A 19,831-nucleotide genomic window follows, 5' to 3' on the forward strand; every position below is an offset into this window, starting at 1 on the left:
CTAAAAAGATTAACAATAACAGTGCAACGAACCTGCTTATTGATTTTTTCTATTGCAAACGGTTTCTTAGATAACACCGTGGGCGATGACCTCAACCAATGCACAGAGTTTTTAGAAAGTTGGCGTGTTGGACCAGTGAACAATCTCACACGACTTCCGCCTGACAACTGTGTGCTTTAGGTCACCTTGCACAAACGTTTTGAAATGAAAAGAGTGTGTGATGGACATGCCTATGCCATTCAGTTTCTTCTAGGCAACTTGTGTGATGTATTGAATAACAAAAATAATAAAATTATATATACCTTCTGTGATGGACACCCCTATCACAGAAAATGTTATCCCGAAAATTGAGTGTGATGTACCATATGAACAGAAACATATCTTTGAGATTCAATTTGTGGGATGCTAAGAACATCTCACACGATTTCCACAATATAATTATTTGTGATGGCTCACCCGATCACAACGAGCTCATTTTACGCCGCGTGCGTGATGAGAGCAGACATCACCGATGATTTATCTTTATCGTGTAGGATGAACACCCTATTACACGCACAAGCAAGACAATGGTTTAATAATACGTTACGGAAAAGGGGTAAAAACTGTTTGCTAGGATGTCACAACAGGAGTGATGTAACGATTAAAATTTGCAAAAGAAGGGAGATGAAGATATATCTTTTGTCTGTAATCTTTAGGATATTGATGGTCACCGCCAGTTCTCCTCTGACAAAGAGATCCCGTATTAATTCATAATATTTAGAAGATATATGAAAAATACATACTCCATTAAGCAATGAAATCTTTTGTTGTTCGACGAGAGTAAGATCAACCTCTCCCTCCACACTTGGCATGCACTGCTCCCACAATAAGACCATGTGTGGAGCCGACAAAACACAAATGGTGGGAGGGGGGACAGTCACCACATCTCCTCGAAAGAAAGGATCTTGTATTAATGCACAATATTCAGGAGATGTACATAAAAGATATACTCCATTCACAGAAGAAATTTACAGCACACCGCGAGGAATGAGTGAGACAACCGGCTCCACCCAGCCCTCGGTTGGGAGGGAATGAAACGATCTGCTCCCCCCACACTTGTCATCATGGCGAAAACACATGTGAGACTTCAAATTTGGAAGAGAAAAGACAAGAGTATATCTTTTATGTATATCTCCGGGATAATATAAAAGGTATTCATGAAAGATATATACAATTAATCAAAGATACATGGAAAACATATACACCATTAATAAATTAAATCTCCAGCGGCCCAAACCGGGTGCGAGACGAGCCCGCTGCACGCACACTTGTCACACACTGCACCCCATGGCGAACACACGTGTATGACCGAATGGAGTGAGTGAGAGGAGCCGCTCCACCAAGACTTTTCATCACACCAAACACATATCTACCGATTAAAATTCGAAAGAGAAACGACATGGAAATATATCTTTTGTGTATATCTTCAGGATACTAACGTCACCACCGCTTATCCTTGTGTAAAGAACTATAGCATTAGTGTGTAATATTCATAAGATATATATATGAAAAGATATAGTCAATTAATCGATGAAATCTTCGACAGAGTGAAATGAGCCACACTGCCCCCAATATGGAGAGCGCGTGCATGGCTGCGGCACAAAACAAATGGTATGAAGAATAGTGACCGCCTCTCCTCGAAAGAAGATATCTTGTATTAATGTGCAATATTCGGTAGATATATGAAAACGATATGCTCCATTAATGACTGAAATTTCCAGCAGTACATCTGAAGCAAGTTAGACAACACACTCACTCCACCCACACTTGTCATGATATCAAAAACACATGTAATGCTTGAAATTCTGAAGAGCGACAAGAAGATATATCTTTTGTGTATATCTCCAGGATATAGGATATTAATGGCCACTACCGATTCTCCTCCGTAAGAAAGATCTCATATTTATGCGTAATATTCAAGATATATATATATATAGATAGATGGAATGAAATAATGGATGAGATTTCCAGCCATTCATTGGGGTTGAGTGAGAGGATTGGTCCACTCACACTTGTCCTCATACCGAAAACGCATGTGACACTTCAAATTTGGAAGAGGAAACATTAGGAGTATATCTTGAGGATATATAGAAGATATACTCCATATCCTCAGGATATATAGAAGATATAGTACATCAATGAAAGATATACACAACATTAATGTAAGAATTCGCAAAAAAAATGGAAGATATACTCCATTAACACTTCCGCTATAGATTAATATAACACGTTTTAATTTATAGAGGAAGCATATACGACAAGATATACCACATTAATCAAAGATATACACAACATTAATCGAAGATATACGAAGAAAAGATATACATCGCACTAATGGATGAAATCTCAGCAGCCCGATCCACATCCCACATTTGTCATCATGCCGAAAACACGTGCGACACTTAAAATTCAGAAGAGAAAAGACAATAGTAGTAGTTGTCAGTGTATATAGCATTAATTGTGTATATCTTCAATATACTGGTGTATCCTTTATGTATATCTTCAGTGTATATAGCATTAATTGAAGAAATGTGCAGCAGCCCGCGGCGAGCTGGAGGAGAAAATACGCGCCGGGGGCACGTACACTTGTCACGCACCGCCCCCAACGTCGAGCACACGTGTACGGCCGCGGCACAGAAAACAAAACAATGAAGAGGAAGCAGAAACACAAGCAGACAAGACGAGAGAGAGAGAGAGAGAGAGGGGCGCCGAGGGCAGGGCGCAGCCCATCGGCCGCGACGGACGGACGGCGGGAGGCGCCTACAAAAAGGGCGGGTCCGTCGCGGCAACGCAGCACACCACCATCATTTGGTTGCAGGGCAAAGGGATCCCCCACCCCCACCCCCACCCCCACCGGACTTAATCAATCCGGTGATTCCCCCCCTCTCCCTCCCTCCGCGGTTGTGGTCCGTCAGTCAGTCGGGGCCCTGCTTCTTGTTGGTTGGTTGGTTGGTCCGGGCGCCCCTCCTCCTCGTCGTCGTCGTCGCCTAGTGGAGCCTGCCATCCACCTGCTCCTCGTCGCCTTCCTCTCCCTCCCCCTCCCTACTGCCCCCTCCGCACACCGCCCGCCGGCGCCGCCAGAGGTCGCTTTCCTCCCCCGCCCCACCCCTCGGATCACCACCACCACCGGTCAGTCACTCCTCCCTCTCTGCTCTTGTTGGAATTTGTTGTGATTTGGGGGCTGCTCTGTTCCACGAGAGCAGGATTGCTCTCCTCTGCTTGTCTCTGCCGGCCTGCCTCTGCTCTCTTCTGTTGTTGTGCTGACCTCCTTTCGCCGGCCGGCCGGGCGGGCGGGGATATACTCCGTCGTAAAGTAAAGCCGCGTCCGAATTTGATTTTGTTCTGCCCGGAGGTAAAAAAAATACTGCTTCATTGATACGCCCGCTCGCTCGCTCCACCTCCGCGAATATACTTGCGCTCCTAAAGGGGGGATTTTTTTCTTCTTTGTTTTGTTTTGATTTGATTTCATAAAATTCGTCATGCTGTCTTTCCCAAATTCAATCTCCTCGTCCTCGTCTTGACTGACCTCCGAGACAGAGGATTCTTGGAACTCCTTCTTCACCCACCCAAAGGAACAATTCTTCGTGCCACCGCGCCTTGTCTTTCCGTCCTTCTAGAAGCTCCACCGAAATAATCTTCCCCCGGTCAACGAGCCACCAGAACCTCGCACACAGTCCCCGCGTACACTGTCGAATGTCGCCCCGATTCCCGCTCCCGCTCCCGCCGTAGCCATGGCCTGCGCGCGATCCGGAGCACACACGCCATGGCACGGTACCATATTCTTTCCTCTCCTGCTCCGGTTCATTCAGTCCGGGACAGCAGCAGCGGCAGCTTTGGATCAGTTCCCACGGCCGCCCACCCACCCCCACCGGTCCGTTCCTACTCCGGCAAGCTCGTCGGCACCTGCGGCAGGCAGCTTAACCTGGAGGCACAAACACAAACACATTCTTATCTTGGGCATCATCTGCCCATGTCTGCGCAGTTTGCCTGTCGATTTGCTTCCTTTTTTGGGGTGCTACTAGGTCAGTTAGTCAGGTCGCGTCACATTTACTCCCCTCTTTTGCCGCTCGCCCATTCCTGTCTAGTCCATTCCGTATACCCGCTCCATCCATCCATCCATCTTTCTTTCTTTCTTCTTGCTCGCGAGCTCTGTTTTTCTCTGTCGCTGCCGAGGACCATCCCTACTGTAGGATTCATAGGATTCCAATGTATGTATGGATGGATGATTCGTCGAATATTTGATCAGAAAAGAAACATCTCTATATGGCTGCTACTATTGTCCACAGACGTGCATACAAGTAGAATTGCTCTACGGAGGGGTACCAGTACCACTGCTGGAGCAAGTGGTCGACACTTTCCAATCCCGGCCACTCAGTCACCGATGCTAGAGCTGCAGGCTCACTGCTTTCACCACAAAAAGAATCACACCGTATACATATACCTGGGAGGGTTCTGCTCTCCCGTTATGTTATGAAAAATGCCAGTGATGTTTCTGTGTGTGCTCTTCCTTTTCTTTTATGGAAGGGGCCTGTTTCTCAGTTTGTATCGCCAGATTCTGCGAGAATCATACATTCATTCATACTGTATCTGGGAGGGTTTTTAATTCCTCGCTGTTATGAGCAAATGCCGATGGCGGTGTGCTGTTTCTTTCTTTTATTGATTGTTGAAGGTGACTGGTTTCTAGATTATCTGCCTTTAGTTTCCAGCACAATGCCAATGAATCAGAGTTAAGCTAAGTGACCTGCTTGGCTGGCGTTTCCTGTCTGTATATGCTTTACCTTTGCTAGATAGATTGTCTTTATGTTGCAATCCTTAGGTTTGTTAGTGGCATCTCTGCTGCAAAAGGCGAGCATCGATGCCCATCCCTTTGCTGGGATTCTGATCTGCTATTATTTTCATTAGTAAACGCTGCGTCCGAAAGTTAAATCTCAGGCTTGTCCATGTTTCCACAGATGGCATACAAAGTGGGCTGGGTTTTCCATGGCTGCTAGTCAGCTTTCTTTGGTAGGTATACTGTGGGTGTTCTGTTTTTCTCTCGGTCTAACCAGCCGGCCCCTTTTTGAATCCAGTTATTTTATTTTGTCGGAGTGGATTCGTCGTTCCTACGTGCAATCTTATGAAGATTACTGCATTCTAGTCGGATATTCTGTCGGTGGTAAAGTTGGAAAATTCTTCAAGAATGTCTTAACATTCTGATGCCTCTCTCTTTAGACTGCGCTGTCGGTTCTTTAGTTTCCAGCTCTGTTAGTGGTTACAGACGGCAAAATCTTTTGACGCCGTTCTCTTTGAATTCACTGCCCCACTTGATTTGAATTTGCAACGCAGCAATGCCTTCAGCTCCTCTCCTATAACTGGCCTCACAGATTTGCTTGCTGGCTCACCGACATTTCCTCTGTTTTATCCTTCAGAGCAGGTAATAGAGCCAGGATTCTTGCCAGCACAAATGACGATCTGTAGCTGCGAGGAGACTATCAATGAGTTCGAGATGTTGTCACGCGATGCTGCGCGCGTGCAGCTGGATACGCTGAAAAAGATCCTTGAGACGAATGCCGATGCTGAATACCTGAGACAGTTTGGCCTCGACGGGAGGACTGATGCCAAGAGCTACAAATCTTGCATCCCGTTGTGTGTGCACAGCGACGTTGAACCTTTCATCCAGAGGGTTGCTGATGGTGATAGCGCACCAGTGGTCACCGGGAAGCCCATCACCTCCCTCTCCCTCAGGTGCTCATTCCGTTCGAATGTATTGTCTTGTTTTGCAGTGGAAGTGGATGTTCATAATCTGATTTCGTTCTTTTATGCAGTTCTGGCACGACACAGGGAAAGCCTAAGTTCCTGCCATTTAATGATGAGTTGCTTGAGAACACACTTCAAATATTCCGTACTTCCTACGCATTTAGGAACCGGTAAGGATCTCCATTTTGTTACTGTGACGCGTGTGATTAAAGTGTAGCTTGGGTTATGAATATTTTCCATGCATCCCAAAGTTATAGAATGATTTATGTTTTGTAATTACAGTGAATACCCTATCGGCGGAGGAAAAGCTTTGCAATTTGTTTATGGTAGCAAGCAAGTCTTGACGCCTGGTGGCATCCTTGCTACAACTGCAACAACAAACCTGTACCGGAGTCAACGCTACAAGGAAGGGATGAAGGATATTCAGTCTCAAGGCTGCAGCCCTGACGAAGTTATCTTTGGCCCTGACTTCAACCAGTCCTTATATTGTCATTTGCTCTGTGGGTTGATATACTCGGACGAGGTCCATTTCGTGTTCTCGACATTTGCTCACAGCCTAGTGCATGCATTTCAAACACTGGAGGAGGTCTGGGAGGAGCTGTGCGCTGATATAAGAGATGGTGTTCTTTCAGAAAAAATCACAGTGCCATCAATTCGTGAAGCTGTTTCAAAGATCCTGAGGCCCAACCCTGAGCTTGCTGACTCGATCCACAAGAAGTGTGCAGGTTTGAGCAACTGGTATGGTGTGATCCCGGCACTGTGGCCGAAGGCAAAGTACGTGTATGGCATCATGACAGGGTCCATGGAGCCGTATCTGAAGAAGTTGCGGCATTATGCTGGGCACTTGCCACTGATCAGTGCCGACTACGGCGCGTCTGAAGGATGGGTTGGCTCTAACATCGACCCCACGGTGCCGCCTGAGCAGGTGACTTATGCTGTTCTGCCGCAGACTGGTTATTTTGAGTTCATTCCCTTGGAGAAACCAACAGGGGAGGAGACAGAGAACAGTGCAGCTATCCATTACATAGAGTCGGAGCCGGTTGGCTTAACTGAAGTTGAGGTTGGCAAAAGCTATGAAGTTGTGCTAACTACCTTTGCAGGTACATTCTTTCTCCTGGCTATTTGTTCTGAAACTTAGATTAATTTCTTAATTCTCATCATGTGTTCTCCTTTCTGAAATCTAAGAAGATGTCTTATCACTAACGATTATTAGAAGCACCCAGTCTGGTGGTTCTTGTGGTATGTAGTTTTCAGTGTGAATACAGACTTCCTAGCCATGTCCCTACAAATTTGAAACACAGTTGTTCTGTATGCATCAAGGTTGTATATTAAGCACGTGGGCAAGTAACTATCACTAACCTTTCCGGTCCACTCATTGCTGCATTCATTAGGGGTAGCATCAAACAGCATAAGCCAGCCAGTGCGTCCTAATCTTTGTCTATATCAGCTTTCCCGGACTCAACAATCACATCGCGTCATAAATTAATTCAGCTAGTGCATATCTGTCAAGAGCAACTTTGGACATGCCTTGCTCAGCAAATGGTGAACTTTAGGTGTAGAATTTTGATCCTTTCCTTTTACAGCGTACGTATTTTAATTGTTGCAGAAAATAAACTGTGATCTCTGGATACTACTATTAGTCTATTTACAGTCCCTTTTCTGCTCCGTTGCTGTAGGCCTATATCGCTACAGGCTAGGAGACGTGGTGAAGATAGCCCGCTTCCACAACTCGACGCCGGAGCTCCAGTTCATCTGCCGCCGGAGCCTGGTGCTGAGCATCAACATTGACAAGAACACCGAGAAGGACCTGCAGCTGGCCGTCGAGGAGGCAGCCAAGCTGCTGGAAGGGGAGAAGCTGGAGATCGTGGACTTCACGAGCTACGTGGAGAAGTCGACCGACCCGGCCCGCTACGTGATCTTCTGGGAGCTGAGCTCTGAGGCCACAGACGATGTTCTTAGCGGCTGCGCCAACGCCCTGGACTTGGCATTCCTCGATGCGGGCTACATGGGGTCGAGGAAGACCAAGACCATCGGGCCGCTTGAGCTCCGGGTCCTGAGGAAGGGCACCTTCAGGGAGATCCTGATCCACTTCCTGAGCCTAGGCGGCGCGGTGAGCCAGTTCAAGACGCCCCGGTTCGTGAGCCCGGCCAACGGCAAGGTGCTGCAGATACTGAACCGGAACGTCGCCAAGAGCTACTTCAGCACCGCGTATGGGCTATGACAGAAGCAAAAATAATTTGCCTGCTGCTGGGTTTAACAGGGGCCTGTAATTATCCTTCTTTTCTGTTCCTTTTTCTTTTTTTTTTGCTGGTATCTTTTAGTAGTCTCCTCATCAAGGAGGAACCGTTGTTTATTTTAGTCCGTTTGAATAATGTTTTCTTTCTTATGATGATCAAATCTGGTGCTGGGGCTAGAATCTATGTAAATTGCCTTCTGCATGCAGCTGTAGCGAAATGTATGAAATGAGGAAAAGGAAAGAAAACTAGTGTTTATATGTTCAGAGCTGGTCATAAAGTTTTTGAAACATTCAACGAGACTATCATAGTTTTCTTTTTTTTTTTCTTTTTTTTAGGGGACTATCATAGTTTATTAGCTGGAAAAAGCAGGTCATGACACATGGAGCAGTAAATATAATACTACTCCGATCCAAAATAAGTACTGCGGTTTTAAACTAAGGTTGGTTTAACTTTAGTTCAAAACTGTGACACTTATTTTGGATTAATTTGATTTTTTTTCAAAATTACGACACTTACTTTGGATCGAAGTGAGTACTGGTCAACATTGATTGCTGTAGATCTGGTGTTCACCTGTTTAGCATCACACTTGCCTCTTCGCCGCTGTCGGAGAACGCGCGCCGCAGGATACACTACTCTGGTAAACATCCACGTCCTGGAATGAACGGATTGCTTGCACGCCAGCTTTGCACTTCAGTGCATCGGGCTATCAGATTCAGAAGCTCCCTCATCCTCTTGCAGCTGCATTGCGAGACCTGACACCCAAGAAATCAGATCGCCCCGTGTTGCTCTTGGCGACTCGAGCGACCAGCGCCCTCTCTCGGAAGGAGGTGACGATTCTGGTGGTGGTGGGTCTGTGTAGCGCGTCGGCGTCCTCGCTGCAAATTGCAGTGGCCACCGCTTGAGCGGTGAGATGCAAATTATGTACGACAGCTTGACGTGGAGGGAAGGTTGTGGAGCGCCGGTGATTACACATCACATGTAGCGAATGAAACCGTGAAAAAGTGTCGGTGACAATGCATGAGTGTTGTAGATTATTGTGCTGCTACGCGCGCACACGGTCTCAAGCTCCGGGATGAAAGCCTAGGTATTACCGAGTTGGTTATACTTGTCAATGGTGATGTTTTTATATTTACCTTGTTGAAGGCATTGCTCGTATATGCTTACACTCGTTCTTCAGGGTGAAAACCTAGATTCTAGCCTTATGTGCTCGGATCCGGTGACATCGGCGCTTGTGTGCCTCCTGAAGGTGTTATCGTTGAAGAACCTCGTCATTTGGGTGGTGTCATCAGATGATTAGTGTGTATATGGCCATTGTGGTATTTTGCTGACCGTGGATCTGATCGTTTTTTCCGTCTATGCATAGCTTTTGATCTTAGATGAATTTGCTATTTGTTGTTGGCGTGATTTGTGTGTGTGCGTGTGTGTGTGTGTTGATATTGATGCTTAATTATGTGTCACCTTTATAAAAAAGAAAAGAAACATCGAGACACCAACACTGGTTAAGAAATGGGAAACGGTTTAGCAGAACTAATAATCTGCATGTAACGTATACATGTAGCAATAGGAAATCAAGGAGAATTGTCTTCTTTACTTACCTGTTAACCATCGCACAAAATTGTTCTCAACATCGCGGGTCCCCAAATTCAACTTTGGGCGTTCAATTTTATTCTCGAAGAAGATCATTTCCAAGCTGCTCCAGATGAAGTGTGAGTAGTCCATCTCTGAGACTACTGGTTTGTAGTATTACCTATGAACGAATCTTTGTTATTGCGCTACATGTCTAGATCATATGAGTTGCATATCATAATTATGGTCATCTATGTAATTTGTGTGGTGGATCTTTTGCTACGTGGTGATTATTTGTACATTTATATTGGGTCTCTGCTCGATTATTCTATCTTTTGCAAGTTTAGATGAAAGGACGATATGGGAAGCAGTGTCCATTACATGTAGTGGATCATTATTTGTGAAATATTCCTAGTGATAGAAAAAAACCTGTTGGCCTTGGCACACTAAGAGTAAAAAGTGGACGCCCATAGAGAATGGCGTTTTGTCTCCCGGGAGCCATGGAGGCCGAAATGTTTGAAAAAATCAAAATTCAAAAAATTTAGTTCCAAAAAATCTGAAAACAAATATACAACTAAACAATTATGTGATTCGTGTGCGTGTAAAATTTCAGGTCGAAATACTTTAAAACGCGATCTGTATAAAAAAGACAAATTCATGGTTGAAATGATGAATAGTAACATGTGTTAAAAGGTTTCAGATTTGTTTTTTTTTGCACAGCCCTCATTTCAACATATTTTGTTCCGAAAATTTACACTCTTGTGTATTATACCTTCATCTATCTATGTATTTTTTTCAGAATTTTTTGAAATATTAAAATACGAATTTTCACTGAATTTGAAGTTTGAATTTAAAGGCCTCCAGTAAGCTCGGGAGCCAAAAGCAATATTCGACGCCCATACAACTAACATGTGCAAGGTAAGTGAAATATATTCTCAATAGTATGTCATCATGCTTTGTTCTACTCAATATGGTGACGTTAATACTTAATTCTTAGGTGTTGAGTGTTTCTTCACTAAGGTAATCTTACGACCGTTTCATAAATAAATTATATTTGAAATGCCAATAGTTACATTAATAATAATTTATTTTGTCAAATTTAATGTAAAAATTAAAAATATAGGTCATAAGATCAGAAAAATCGCATTTCATGTATATTTTACACTATTTCTTTATGCTTGTAAATTTACGTGAAATAAAATATTTTTATGGTATATTTTTTTTCTTACGGTCTCTTTTTATGTAAGAAATAAGAAAAAAAATTGAAACATAAAATTATGATGCATTGAAGTGAAAATAGAGGGGGGGTAAAGAATAACTATTTGTCATTTTTGAGTTTTTAAGAATTTTTTTTCTTTTTTCAAGGTGGCACTAGTTGTTTTGCTCAAAAAAAAAAACAAATGATGCACTTCACCGGATACAAATTAAAGTCAAAATAAAGAAGAGCGCGGTACTCAAGGATTCGATCATGCGTCTCCTGTGTACAGGATCACGCAGCAAACAACTAGGCTAGGATAGCAACTAAGCTAGGATAGTTTTTTTTTTTGGAGAAACACGTGTAGTTTTATTCGTACTTATGGGGAACGCTTTGCGTCCACCGAATGATTTTTAAAAATTATCTGTTACCTAGCTAGCCATCGGATGCCGATATAACGCTCCGCATCTCCGTCGCATGGTCAGTAGTTATTTCCTGAAAATGACGCTCGAGTTGCACAAACTTTCGCTTTGTTGCAAGAAATAAACTTTGGATCCGTTAATTCCTGAAACAACGGTCGAGTTCCAGAAACAATTTACTTGTTGCAGAATTTTTTTCTTCGTCTTTCTATAACATAGGTATTTTTACGAAAGAATTTTTGCAACAACGGTCCAGTTTCAGCAATTTTTGCAACGAAAGTCACGTTGCAGCCAGGATCCATGCTCAACGGAGAGTCGGGCGCGCGAGCAGGGACGCATCTCCAGCGAGGCAGAGAAGCTCCCCGATGGCGGGAGCTCGCCGGCGTCCGCGCCACACACCTCCTCGTTCGCCGCGCGAGGTGGGGATCCGGCGATCCGGCGAGGTGGGGATCCGGCGAGGGGCTGGATCTCGTCGGCGAGGTGGGGATCTGGCGAGTTGGTGAGGATCGACGGCGGTGGCGGTTCGCCGGACTCCGGCAGGCTCGTCCCCGGTAGCAGAGGAGCCACGACGAGGAACCTGGAGTGCTCCAGCTTCAACCCCCGTTTCTGAAACAACACTCCAGTTTCTGAAACAACGAGCCCGTTTCGAGAAATGGTTCCTGGTCGAGGCGAGATCTAACGGACGAGCGGGCGGCGGATGGATGGGGAACGCTACGCGTTCGCCGGATGATTTTTAAAAATTATCTGTCACCTAGCTAGTCGTCGGATGCCGATCTAACACCCCGCATCCCCGCCGCATGGTCAGTAGTTATTTCCTGGAACGATGCTCGAGTTGCGGAAACTTTCGCTTTGTTGCAAGAAATCAACTTTGGATCCGTTAATTTCTGAAACAACGGTCGAGTTTCAGAAACAATTTGCTTGTTGCAGAATTTTTTTTCTTCGTCTTTCTGTAACATAGGTATTTTTACGAAAGAATTTTTTGCAACAACGGTTGAGTTTCACAAAAATTGCAACGAAAGTCACGTTGCCACCGAGATCCATGCTCAACGAGAGTCGGGCGCGCGAGCAGGGACGCATCTCCAGTGAGGCAGAGAAGCTTCCCGACGGCGGGAGCTCGCCGACGTCCGCGCTACACAACTCCTCGTTCGCCGCGCGAGGTGGGGATCCGGCAATCCGGCGAGGTGGGGATCCGGCGAGGGGCTGGATCTCGTCGGCGAGGTGGGGATCCGGCGAGCTGGCGAGGACCGACAGCGGCGGCAGTTCGCCGGACTTCGGCAGGCTCGTCCCCGGTAGCAGAGGAGCCACGACGAGGAACTTGGAGTGCTCCAGCTTTAGCCCCCGTTTCTGAAACAACGCTCCAGTTTCTGAAACAACGAGCCAGTTTCAAGAAATGGTTCGTGATCGAGGCGAGATTTAACGGACGAGCGGGCGGCGGATGGATCAACCGGATCAGCCGGTGAAATGTAATCTTTTCCCCATACTTATAATAATTACAGATGCACTGATTTAGATCTAAAATAAAAAATATTCCATGCGTTCCTAAATATAAGTCTTTTTAGGGTTTCATTGGAAGACTACATACGGATGTATATGGACATATTTTAAAGTGTAGATTTATCCATTTTACTTCGTAGGTAGTCATTTAGTGAAATATTTTAAAAGACTTATATTTAGGAACGGAGGAAGTAGAAAGTAACTTGACGAAGAATCGCATTGGAAACTTTTGCTGGTGTGCTAGTGATGGCGCCTGGCACTTAAGAGGTTATACCAAGCGTTCTCGGGCTGAAACAGAGCATTATATGACCGATAGGAGATTGGCATTGGATAGAAAATAGTACACAGGGGCGAAGGTTAGCTAGGGTGGCGCGTGGGCTGGGCAAGCTTTGGTCGAGATCCCCTGTCTGACGACCGCGGGACCTCCTATGCAGCGCTGCAGGCGCCCGTTAACAATCCGGCGCCTGAAGCGCTGCTAGCATGGGCCAGCCTATTAGAGTGCTGCTCAGTGTTTTTGATTTTATTCGTTACGAAAAGAAAAATATATAATCAAAAAAAGGTTTAAAGATTTAAATAAAAAAGATTCATCATTTGAAAAAAAGTTTATACCATTAAAAAAGGTTCATTAATTTAAAAAACATGAATTTTAGAAAAAGTTAATAGAAAATGAAAAAATGTTCATCCAATATACGAAAAGTTCATGAAATTTTTTAATTTTCAATAAACTTGTAAAATGTTCATGTATTTTTAGATAAAGTTCTTTGAACTGAAAAAAACTTCATAAACCTTAGAAAAGTTCATCCATTTTCAAAAAGATGTTCATTAAAATTCAAAAATGTTCATCGATATTAAAAAAGCTTCATCAATCTTAAATAATATTATCTGAACTTCTAAAACTGTTCATGAATATTCAAATAAATTCATACAATTAAAAATAATGTCAAACGGCGTCTAGATAGACTGGCCCATTTACCAACCCCACAGGCGAAAGTTAACAAAAATGCGTACTAACTGATGCCTGTGGCGTCAAATAGGAAATACCGACGCCAGCATGCGACAAAAAGAGGGAGCTTTGCACACGGGTGCGCCTGCTTGGCTGGAAATGCCGACGCCACCCTGCCTGCGAGCGATTATTTATTTATTTATTCTGTTTGCTTTTGTCGGTTTAGTGTAGTGCCGGGCTTTACTGCAGAGGTCAGTACTGTAGCATCCTGTTAACTACAGTATATTGGACTAGTTTTCTGGTCGGTTTCTATTTTGAAAATTTCATAAAATACATACTGAAAATTTTGGTAATAAACGTTGAACATTTTCTTAATATATAATGAGAATTTTATTTATACACGATGATTTTTTTCAATATACAATGAATATTTTTGAAAATATATGATCTTTCAACAATTTGAGATTACAGATTGAACATTTATGTCATGTACATTGATTTATTTTTTCAAAAACACAGTTCTAAACATTTGTATATTCATAGAAAAATTTATAGTGTACGATGAAAAATTTATAACGCATGATGAACTTTTTGTCATATACCGTGAACATTTTCTTAATATATGATGAGCAGTTTTGTAGAAGGCAATGAAGTTTGTGTAGTACATGAAAAAGAAATAAAAAGGGAAATATAAGAAGAAACACTAAATAAGAATAGAACAAAGAAAATAAAAGGGAAAAAAAAAGAAGAAACAACGATTTTGTGTCGGACCAAACTGGGGCGTTAGTAGGTCGTGCTTTAGCGTGGCCATGTCCTTTTGATGCTCGCTTGCACCAAATAGGAACTGGGGCTTGCTGGGTCGGCACGGGTGATACGAAGCCAACAAAGGGAATAGGCCGACAACTGTTTTTGGGCCGGCGTGGGGGCTCCGGGCCCAAGGGGGGCAAATAGTGCATGTGGTTGTCATCTCGCAATAATACAAAGGGGAGACGACTACTGCTGCTTGGTCCTCCAGCGACGGCGTGACGCAGGAGGTGCGGGGACGATGAGATCCGATCACGATCCAGCCCGTGGCGTAGTCGAGAGAGCTCCCGATCATGATGGCATCCATGGACGGCAGTCGCTCGCGTCTTGGAGAGAGAGAGAGGGTGAGATGAGAGAAAGGGAGTCCAAAAAGAAAGATAAGGAGGACAGCGAACAAGAGTCAAGGGGTCGATGGCACATTCATATTAAAATAGAGGGGGGTATATAAGAAGTCAATTCATCACCCAGGATGCAGAATAAGGTATTCTTCATCCGAGGTAATTTTACGATCGTTTCATAAATAAATTACATTAGGAATACGAAATAGTTACATTTATATTGATTCACTACGTAAAATTTGGCATAAGAAAACAAAAATATAGGTCACAAGACAATCTTTTTTTTTGCATTTTATGTATATTTTAGACTATGTTATTACGTTTGTAATTTTAGGTAACATAAATTATTTCCTACTTTCTTTTTCACGTAGGAAATAAGATAAAATTTACGAACGTCTCGAGTATATTAAAATAGAGAGGAGGGTGAAGAATAACTATATATATAATATAAACACTACTCCCTCCGTTCCTAAATATAAGTCTGTTTAGAGATTTCACTAGAGGGCTACATACAAAACAAAATGAGTGAACAAATACTCTAAAGTATGTTTATATACATCCCTATGTAATCCTTTAATGAAACATCTTAAAAGACTTATATTTAGGAACGGAGGAAGTATCTATCAATATCTACTCATATGTCGTGGCATTTAATAATACTAGTGTGATTGACACCCACACTAGATGTTGGGGACATATAGAAGTTTCTTCATTTGTTTTAGCGATTCTACATAAAGGGATTCCTTTACATTACCTGTTGTGTAATTATATCTTCAGTCACTCACTATAAGGGTGTTTGGTTGGTCTTCCAACCAGCTTCCGGCTTCCGGCTTCGAAGCCAAAAGCTTCCATTTAGGGGCTTTTGGCTGCAGCTGTGACAAGACCGGAAGCTACAGCTGCAGCCGGACGCCCCTAAATAGGAGCTTTTGGCTACGAAGCCGAAAGCCGAAAGCTGGTTGGAATCCCAACCAAACACCCCCTATAGCTTGCTACAAACCCTTGTATCTAGGGCCACACACTTAGTTACCAATAATAGGAGTTGTAGTCAGCACCCCCAGCAAATTAGAATAGCAGGACACATCTTCTTCGGCATGTTCATCCGAACTTGCTAACATGACTCCGATTTGCTGTTGCTTGATCTTGTATGCATGGATAAGTCAGAAGCATAATAAAATTTGTCATGCTACGATGATACGCTAAAGGAGGAGACATGATGACTACAATTGAGAGACAGTTTATACTGACTATACTTGTGCTACCGTGATCCTCAACTGGTATAATCTCATATGACCGCTGACCTACATCTTTCCTTTTTTCTGGAGTGTTGCACGGAAAAATTGTTCTATAGCTACCTTAGCTACTAAATTCCCTTAGTTGAATATTCACGCTTTATTGGCACAGTATAATTTTTTAATTGGTCCATGAACACACATATCTTGTCACATCAGCTTGGTTTCAACATGGTTGGATCGTTTCGAGCGTTTTTGAGAAATCTAAACTCATTTCTTTCAAACAAAAAGATAATGTAAAAAATTCAAACAAACATCACAAAAATTTGTATCCTAAATACCCATGCTTATCGCAAATGATTCCATTGCGCGTGTGCGTTGATGGATAACTAGTGACTCCACTCCCCTTCAATTAGCAAGGGCATATTTTGATCAGAACGAGCAAGTGGATCTACTCGAAACCTCTACCATATATTTATTACATTGTGCATTTTAAAGCATTCAACCAAATTTTGTAGATATTTAAGGATGGTGTGAAGGACACGTATTAATGTAATATATAATATATTAATAAGCATAAGTAAAGTTTTGGAGTAATTCTTAGATTTATGATGAAATACATTTTCTAAAAAAGGTTTAACCATCCCTAACTAAATTAATATAATAAACCATGTTTTGGTAACAAAAATATATATAATCCAACTGAACCGGACAAAGTATTTTTATAATCATAAAATTTTAAAAATTATAATAAAAGATATACTAATATGTACAAAAACATTAGATGTTAAATTCATTTACTTATACTTTAAATATAATATTTATAATAATAAACCTTAACTATAAAGATGACATGATGAATAGTTATGGTGAAGTAATAAAGTTTTGTATAAATTAGCCCGAGAAGAGTTACATATCGAAAAACAATCTTTGTTGCAGCCCTTGTGATGTGTGCAAATGGTTCCTCTTTTGAATAGGTATTCAAAACATTCTTGATGAGCATGAACAACAAGGCACCGATCTGCATATTAACATGTGCATTAAAACTCATGTATAAAATATACGCTACTTGTGCCTCTCATACCAATGTTCATTGATGAAGGTGGCATCCAAAATTATCCTCCCATATACAATACAAAAGTTGTGTTATCGGCACATCATGAAGAAATACATCGATGAAGTTCTTGTTGTTTCCCTTTTACGAAGCAGTCGCGGCAAGCTATTTGTTGCCAAAGATGACAGTGTAAAGATTTTTAAACCCTTAAGAGCGAGGCAACAAGAAGCGTCGAGAATCGGAGGATTATTGTGACAGCCCGAGTGCACCCCTTCCTTTTATGTAACCTTTCCTTGTATGACACCTTTCAACTTGGCATGTTGTGGTTGATATGAAATGAGATTGCTTCCTTCTCTTGTGCATCATGGCATCACATCATTTCATCTTGTTGTTTTGTGTTGCACTTGCACCTTTGGTGATTGAAAGTGTGAGTGCTTTGTGAGTGTGGCATTGTGATTGTTGTGTGATTGGGTGCATCAAGGATTCTTCTCAAAACCCCTTGTGTTGCACCGTGATTCCCTTTCTTTCATTTATTTGATGGCAATTTAAACCTTTCTGTTTTGACCCAGTAAAAATGTTCCTCCTCTTTTAAAAACGGTCTTATTATTTATGGGGCAACCCTCTAGTTTTTATTTTATATTCTCCTTTTGTTTCAAAACCAGAGTCTTTTGTTTTTAAAAGGCATTTAATTTTTACTCTTATAAAATGCCCAATTTATTTTTATAAATTGGGGCATGATTTTAGAAGTCCAAATATTATTTTTTATATTTTGCTAAACTATTTTTCCTTTAGCCTATGGCAATCTTCTTTCAAGTCCAACCTTTTTTTTCTTTAGCCAGGCATATGTGTACTGTTTTCACCGTGAGAGAGTGTGGCCGGCTGATACGTCCATTTTGCATCATGTTTTCATGTTGATATTTATCGCTTCTTGGGTTGTTATTTCACTTCACGGTATAATTCTTATGTCTTTTCTCTCTTATTTTGCAAGGTTTACATGAAGAGGGAGAATGTCAGCAACTGGAATTCTGGCCTGGAAGTGGAGCAAAGTTGAGATACCTATTCTGCGCAACTCCAAACGCCGTAAAAATCAACGAGGATTTTTTTCCTGATTTATCAAAAATACTGGTCCGAAGAAGTGCCAGAGGGGCGCCAGGGGTTGGCCACAAGCCTGCACGGCGCGGCCACCCCCCCAGGTCGCGCCATGAGGGCTTGTGGGCAACCTGCTGGCCCACTTGCTCCCCCCTTTTGCTATATGAAGGGTTTCGTACAGGAAAAAAAATCAAGGAGGAGCTTTTTCATGGATTCGCCACCGCCACGAAGCGGAACTTGAGCAGAACCAATCTAGAGCTCCGGCAGGACGATCCTGCCGGGGAAACTTCCCTCCCGAAGGGGGAAATCGTCGCCATCGTCATCACCAACACTCCTCTCATCGGAGAGGACTCGTCACCATCAACATCTTCATCAGCACCATCTCATCTCCAAACTCTAGTTCATCACTTGTAACCAATCTCCGTCTCGCGGCTCCGATTGGTACTTGTAAGGTTGCTAGTAGTGTTGATTACTCTTTGTAGTTGATGCTAGTTGGATTACTTGGTGGAAGAGTTTATGTTCAGATCCTTGATGCTACTCATTACCTCTCTGGTCATGAATATGATTATGCTTTGTGAGTAGTTACTTTTGTTCCTCAGGACATGGGATAAGTCATGCTAATAGTAGTCATGTGAATTTGATATTCGTTCGATAATTTGATATGTTGTATGTTGTTTTTCCTCTAGTGGTGTTATGTGAACGTCGACTACATAACACTTCACCATTATTTGGGCCTAGAGGAAGGCATTGGGAAGTAGTAAGTAGATGATGGGTTGCTAGAGTGATAGAAGCTTAAACCCTAGTTTATGCGTTGCGTCGTAAGGGGCTGATTTGGATCCACTAGTTTAATGCTATGGTTAGACTTTGTCTTAATTCTTCTTTCGTAGTTGTGGATGCTTGCGAGAGGGGTTAATCATAAGTGGGATTCTTGTCCAAGTAAGGTCAGTACCCAAGCGTCGGTCCACCCGCATATCAAACTATCAAAGTAACAAACGCGAAGCATATGAATATGATGAAACTAGCATGACAGAAATTCCCGTGTGTCCTCGGGAGCATTTTCTGTTGGGGAACGTCGCATGGGAAACAAAAAATTTCCTACGCGCACGAAGACCTATCATGGTGATGTTCATCTACGAGAGGGGATGAGCGATCTACGTACCCTTGTAGATCGTACAACAGAAGCGATTAGAGATCGCGGTTGATGTAGTGGAACGTCCTCACGTCCCTCGATCCGCCCCGCGAACAATCCCGCGATCAGTCCCACGATCTAGTACCGAACGGACGGCACCTCCGCGTTCAGCACACGTACAGCTCGACGATGATCTCGGCCTTCTTGATCCAGCAAGAGAGACGGAGAGGTAGAAGAGTTCTCCGGCAGCGTGATGGCGCTCCGGAGGTTGGTGATGATCTTGTCTCAGCAGGGCTCCGCCCGAGCTCCGCAGAAACGTGATCTAGAGGAAAAACTATGGAGGTATGTGGTCGGGCAGCCGTGAGAAAGTCGTCTCTAATCAGCCCTAAAACCTCCGTATATATAGGTGGGAGGGAGGGGAGGAGGCAGCCTCAAAACCCAAAGGTTTGGCCGAAATTGGAGGTGGAGGAGTCCTACTCCAATCCTACTTGGAGTAGGATTCCACCTTCCCACTTGGAAACTCTTTCCACCTTGTGTTTTTTCCTTCTCAAACCTTATG

At 43.1% G+C, this 19,831-nt stretch overlaps 1 protein-coding gene across 3 annotated transcripts; it reads left to right on the plus strand.

Annotated features, from left to right (window-relative positions):
* Positions 1–2,839: 2,839 nt before the first annotated feature.
* Positions 2,840–8,275, plus strand: LOC123452116 (jasmonoyl--L-amino acid synthetase GH3.5). 3 transcript variants are annotated; one of them, XM_045128704.1, is made up of 5 exons: positions 2,840–3,168; positions 5,448–5,763; positions 5,844–5,945; positions 6,058–6,875; positions 7,452–8,275. In XM_045128704.1, the coding sequence occupies exons 2-5, from the start codon at positions 5,483–5,485 to the stop codon at positions 7,994–7,996; spliced, it is 1,746 nt and encodes a 581-aa protein (XP_044984639.1). In that variant the 5' UTR covers positions 2,840–3,168; positions 5,448–5,482; the 3' UTR covers positions 7,997–8,275. The 3 variants fall into 3 exon arrangements, with proteins under 3 accessions (XP_044984639.1, XP_044984646.1, XP_044984655.1); XM_045128711.1 differs by having other exon boundaries at positions 3,084–3,168; positions 5,453–5,763; XM_045128720.1 differs by lacking the exon at positions 2,840–3,168 and adding an exon at positions 3,211–3,391.
* The last annotated feature ends 11,556 nt before the right edge of the window (positions 8,276–19,831 follow it).

Source organism: Hordeum vulgare, chromosome 1H, assembly GCF_904849725.1.
Source record: "Hordeum vulgare subsp. vulgare chromosome 1H, MorexV3_pseudomolecules_assembly, whole genome shotgun sequence".
Classification (NCBI taxonomy): domain Eukaryota; kingdom Viridiplantae; phylum Streptophyta; class Magnoliopsida; order Poales; family Poaceae; genus Hordeum; species Hordeum vulgare.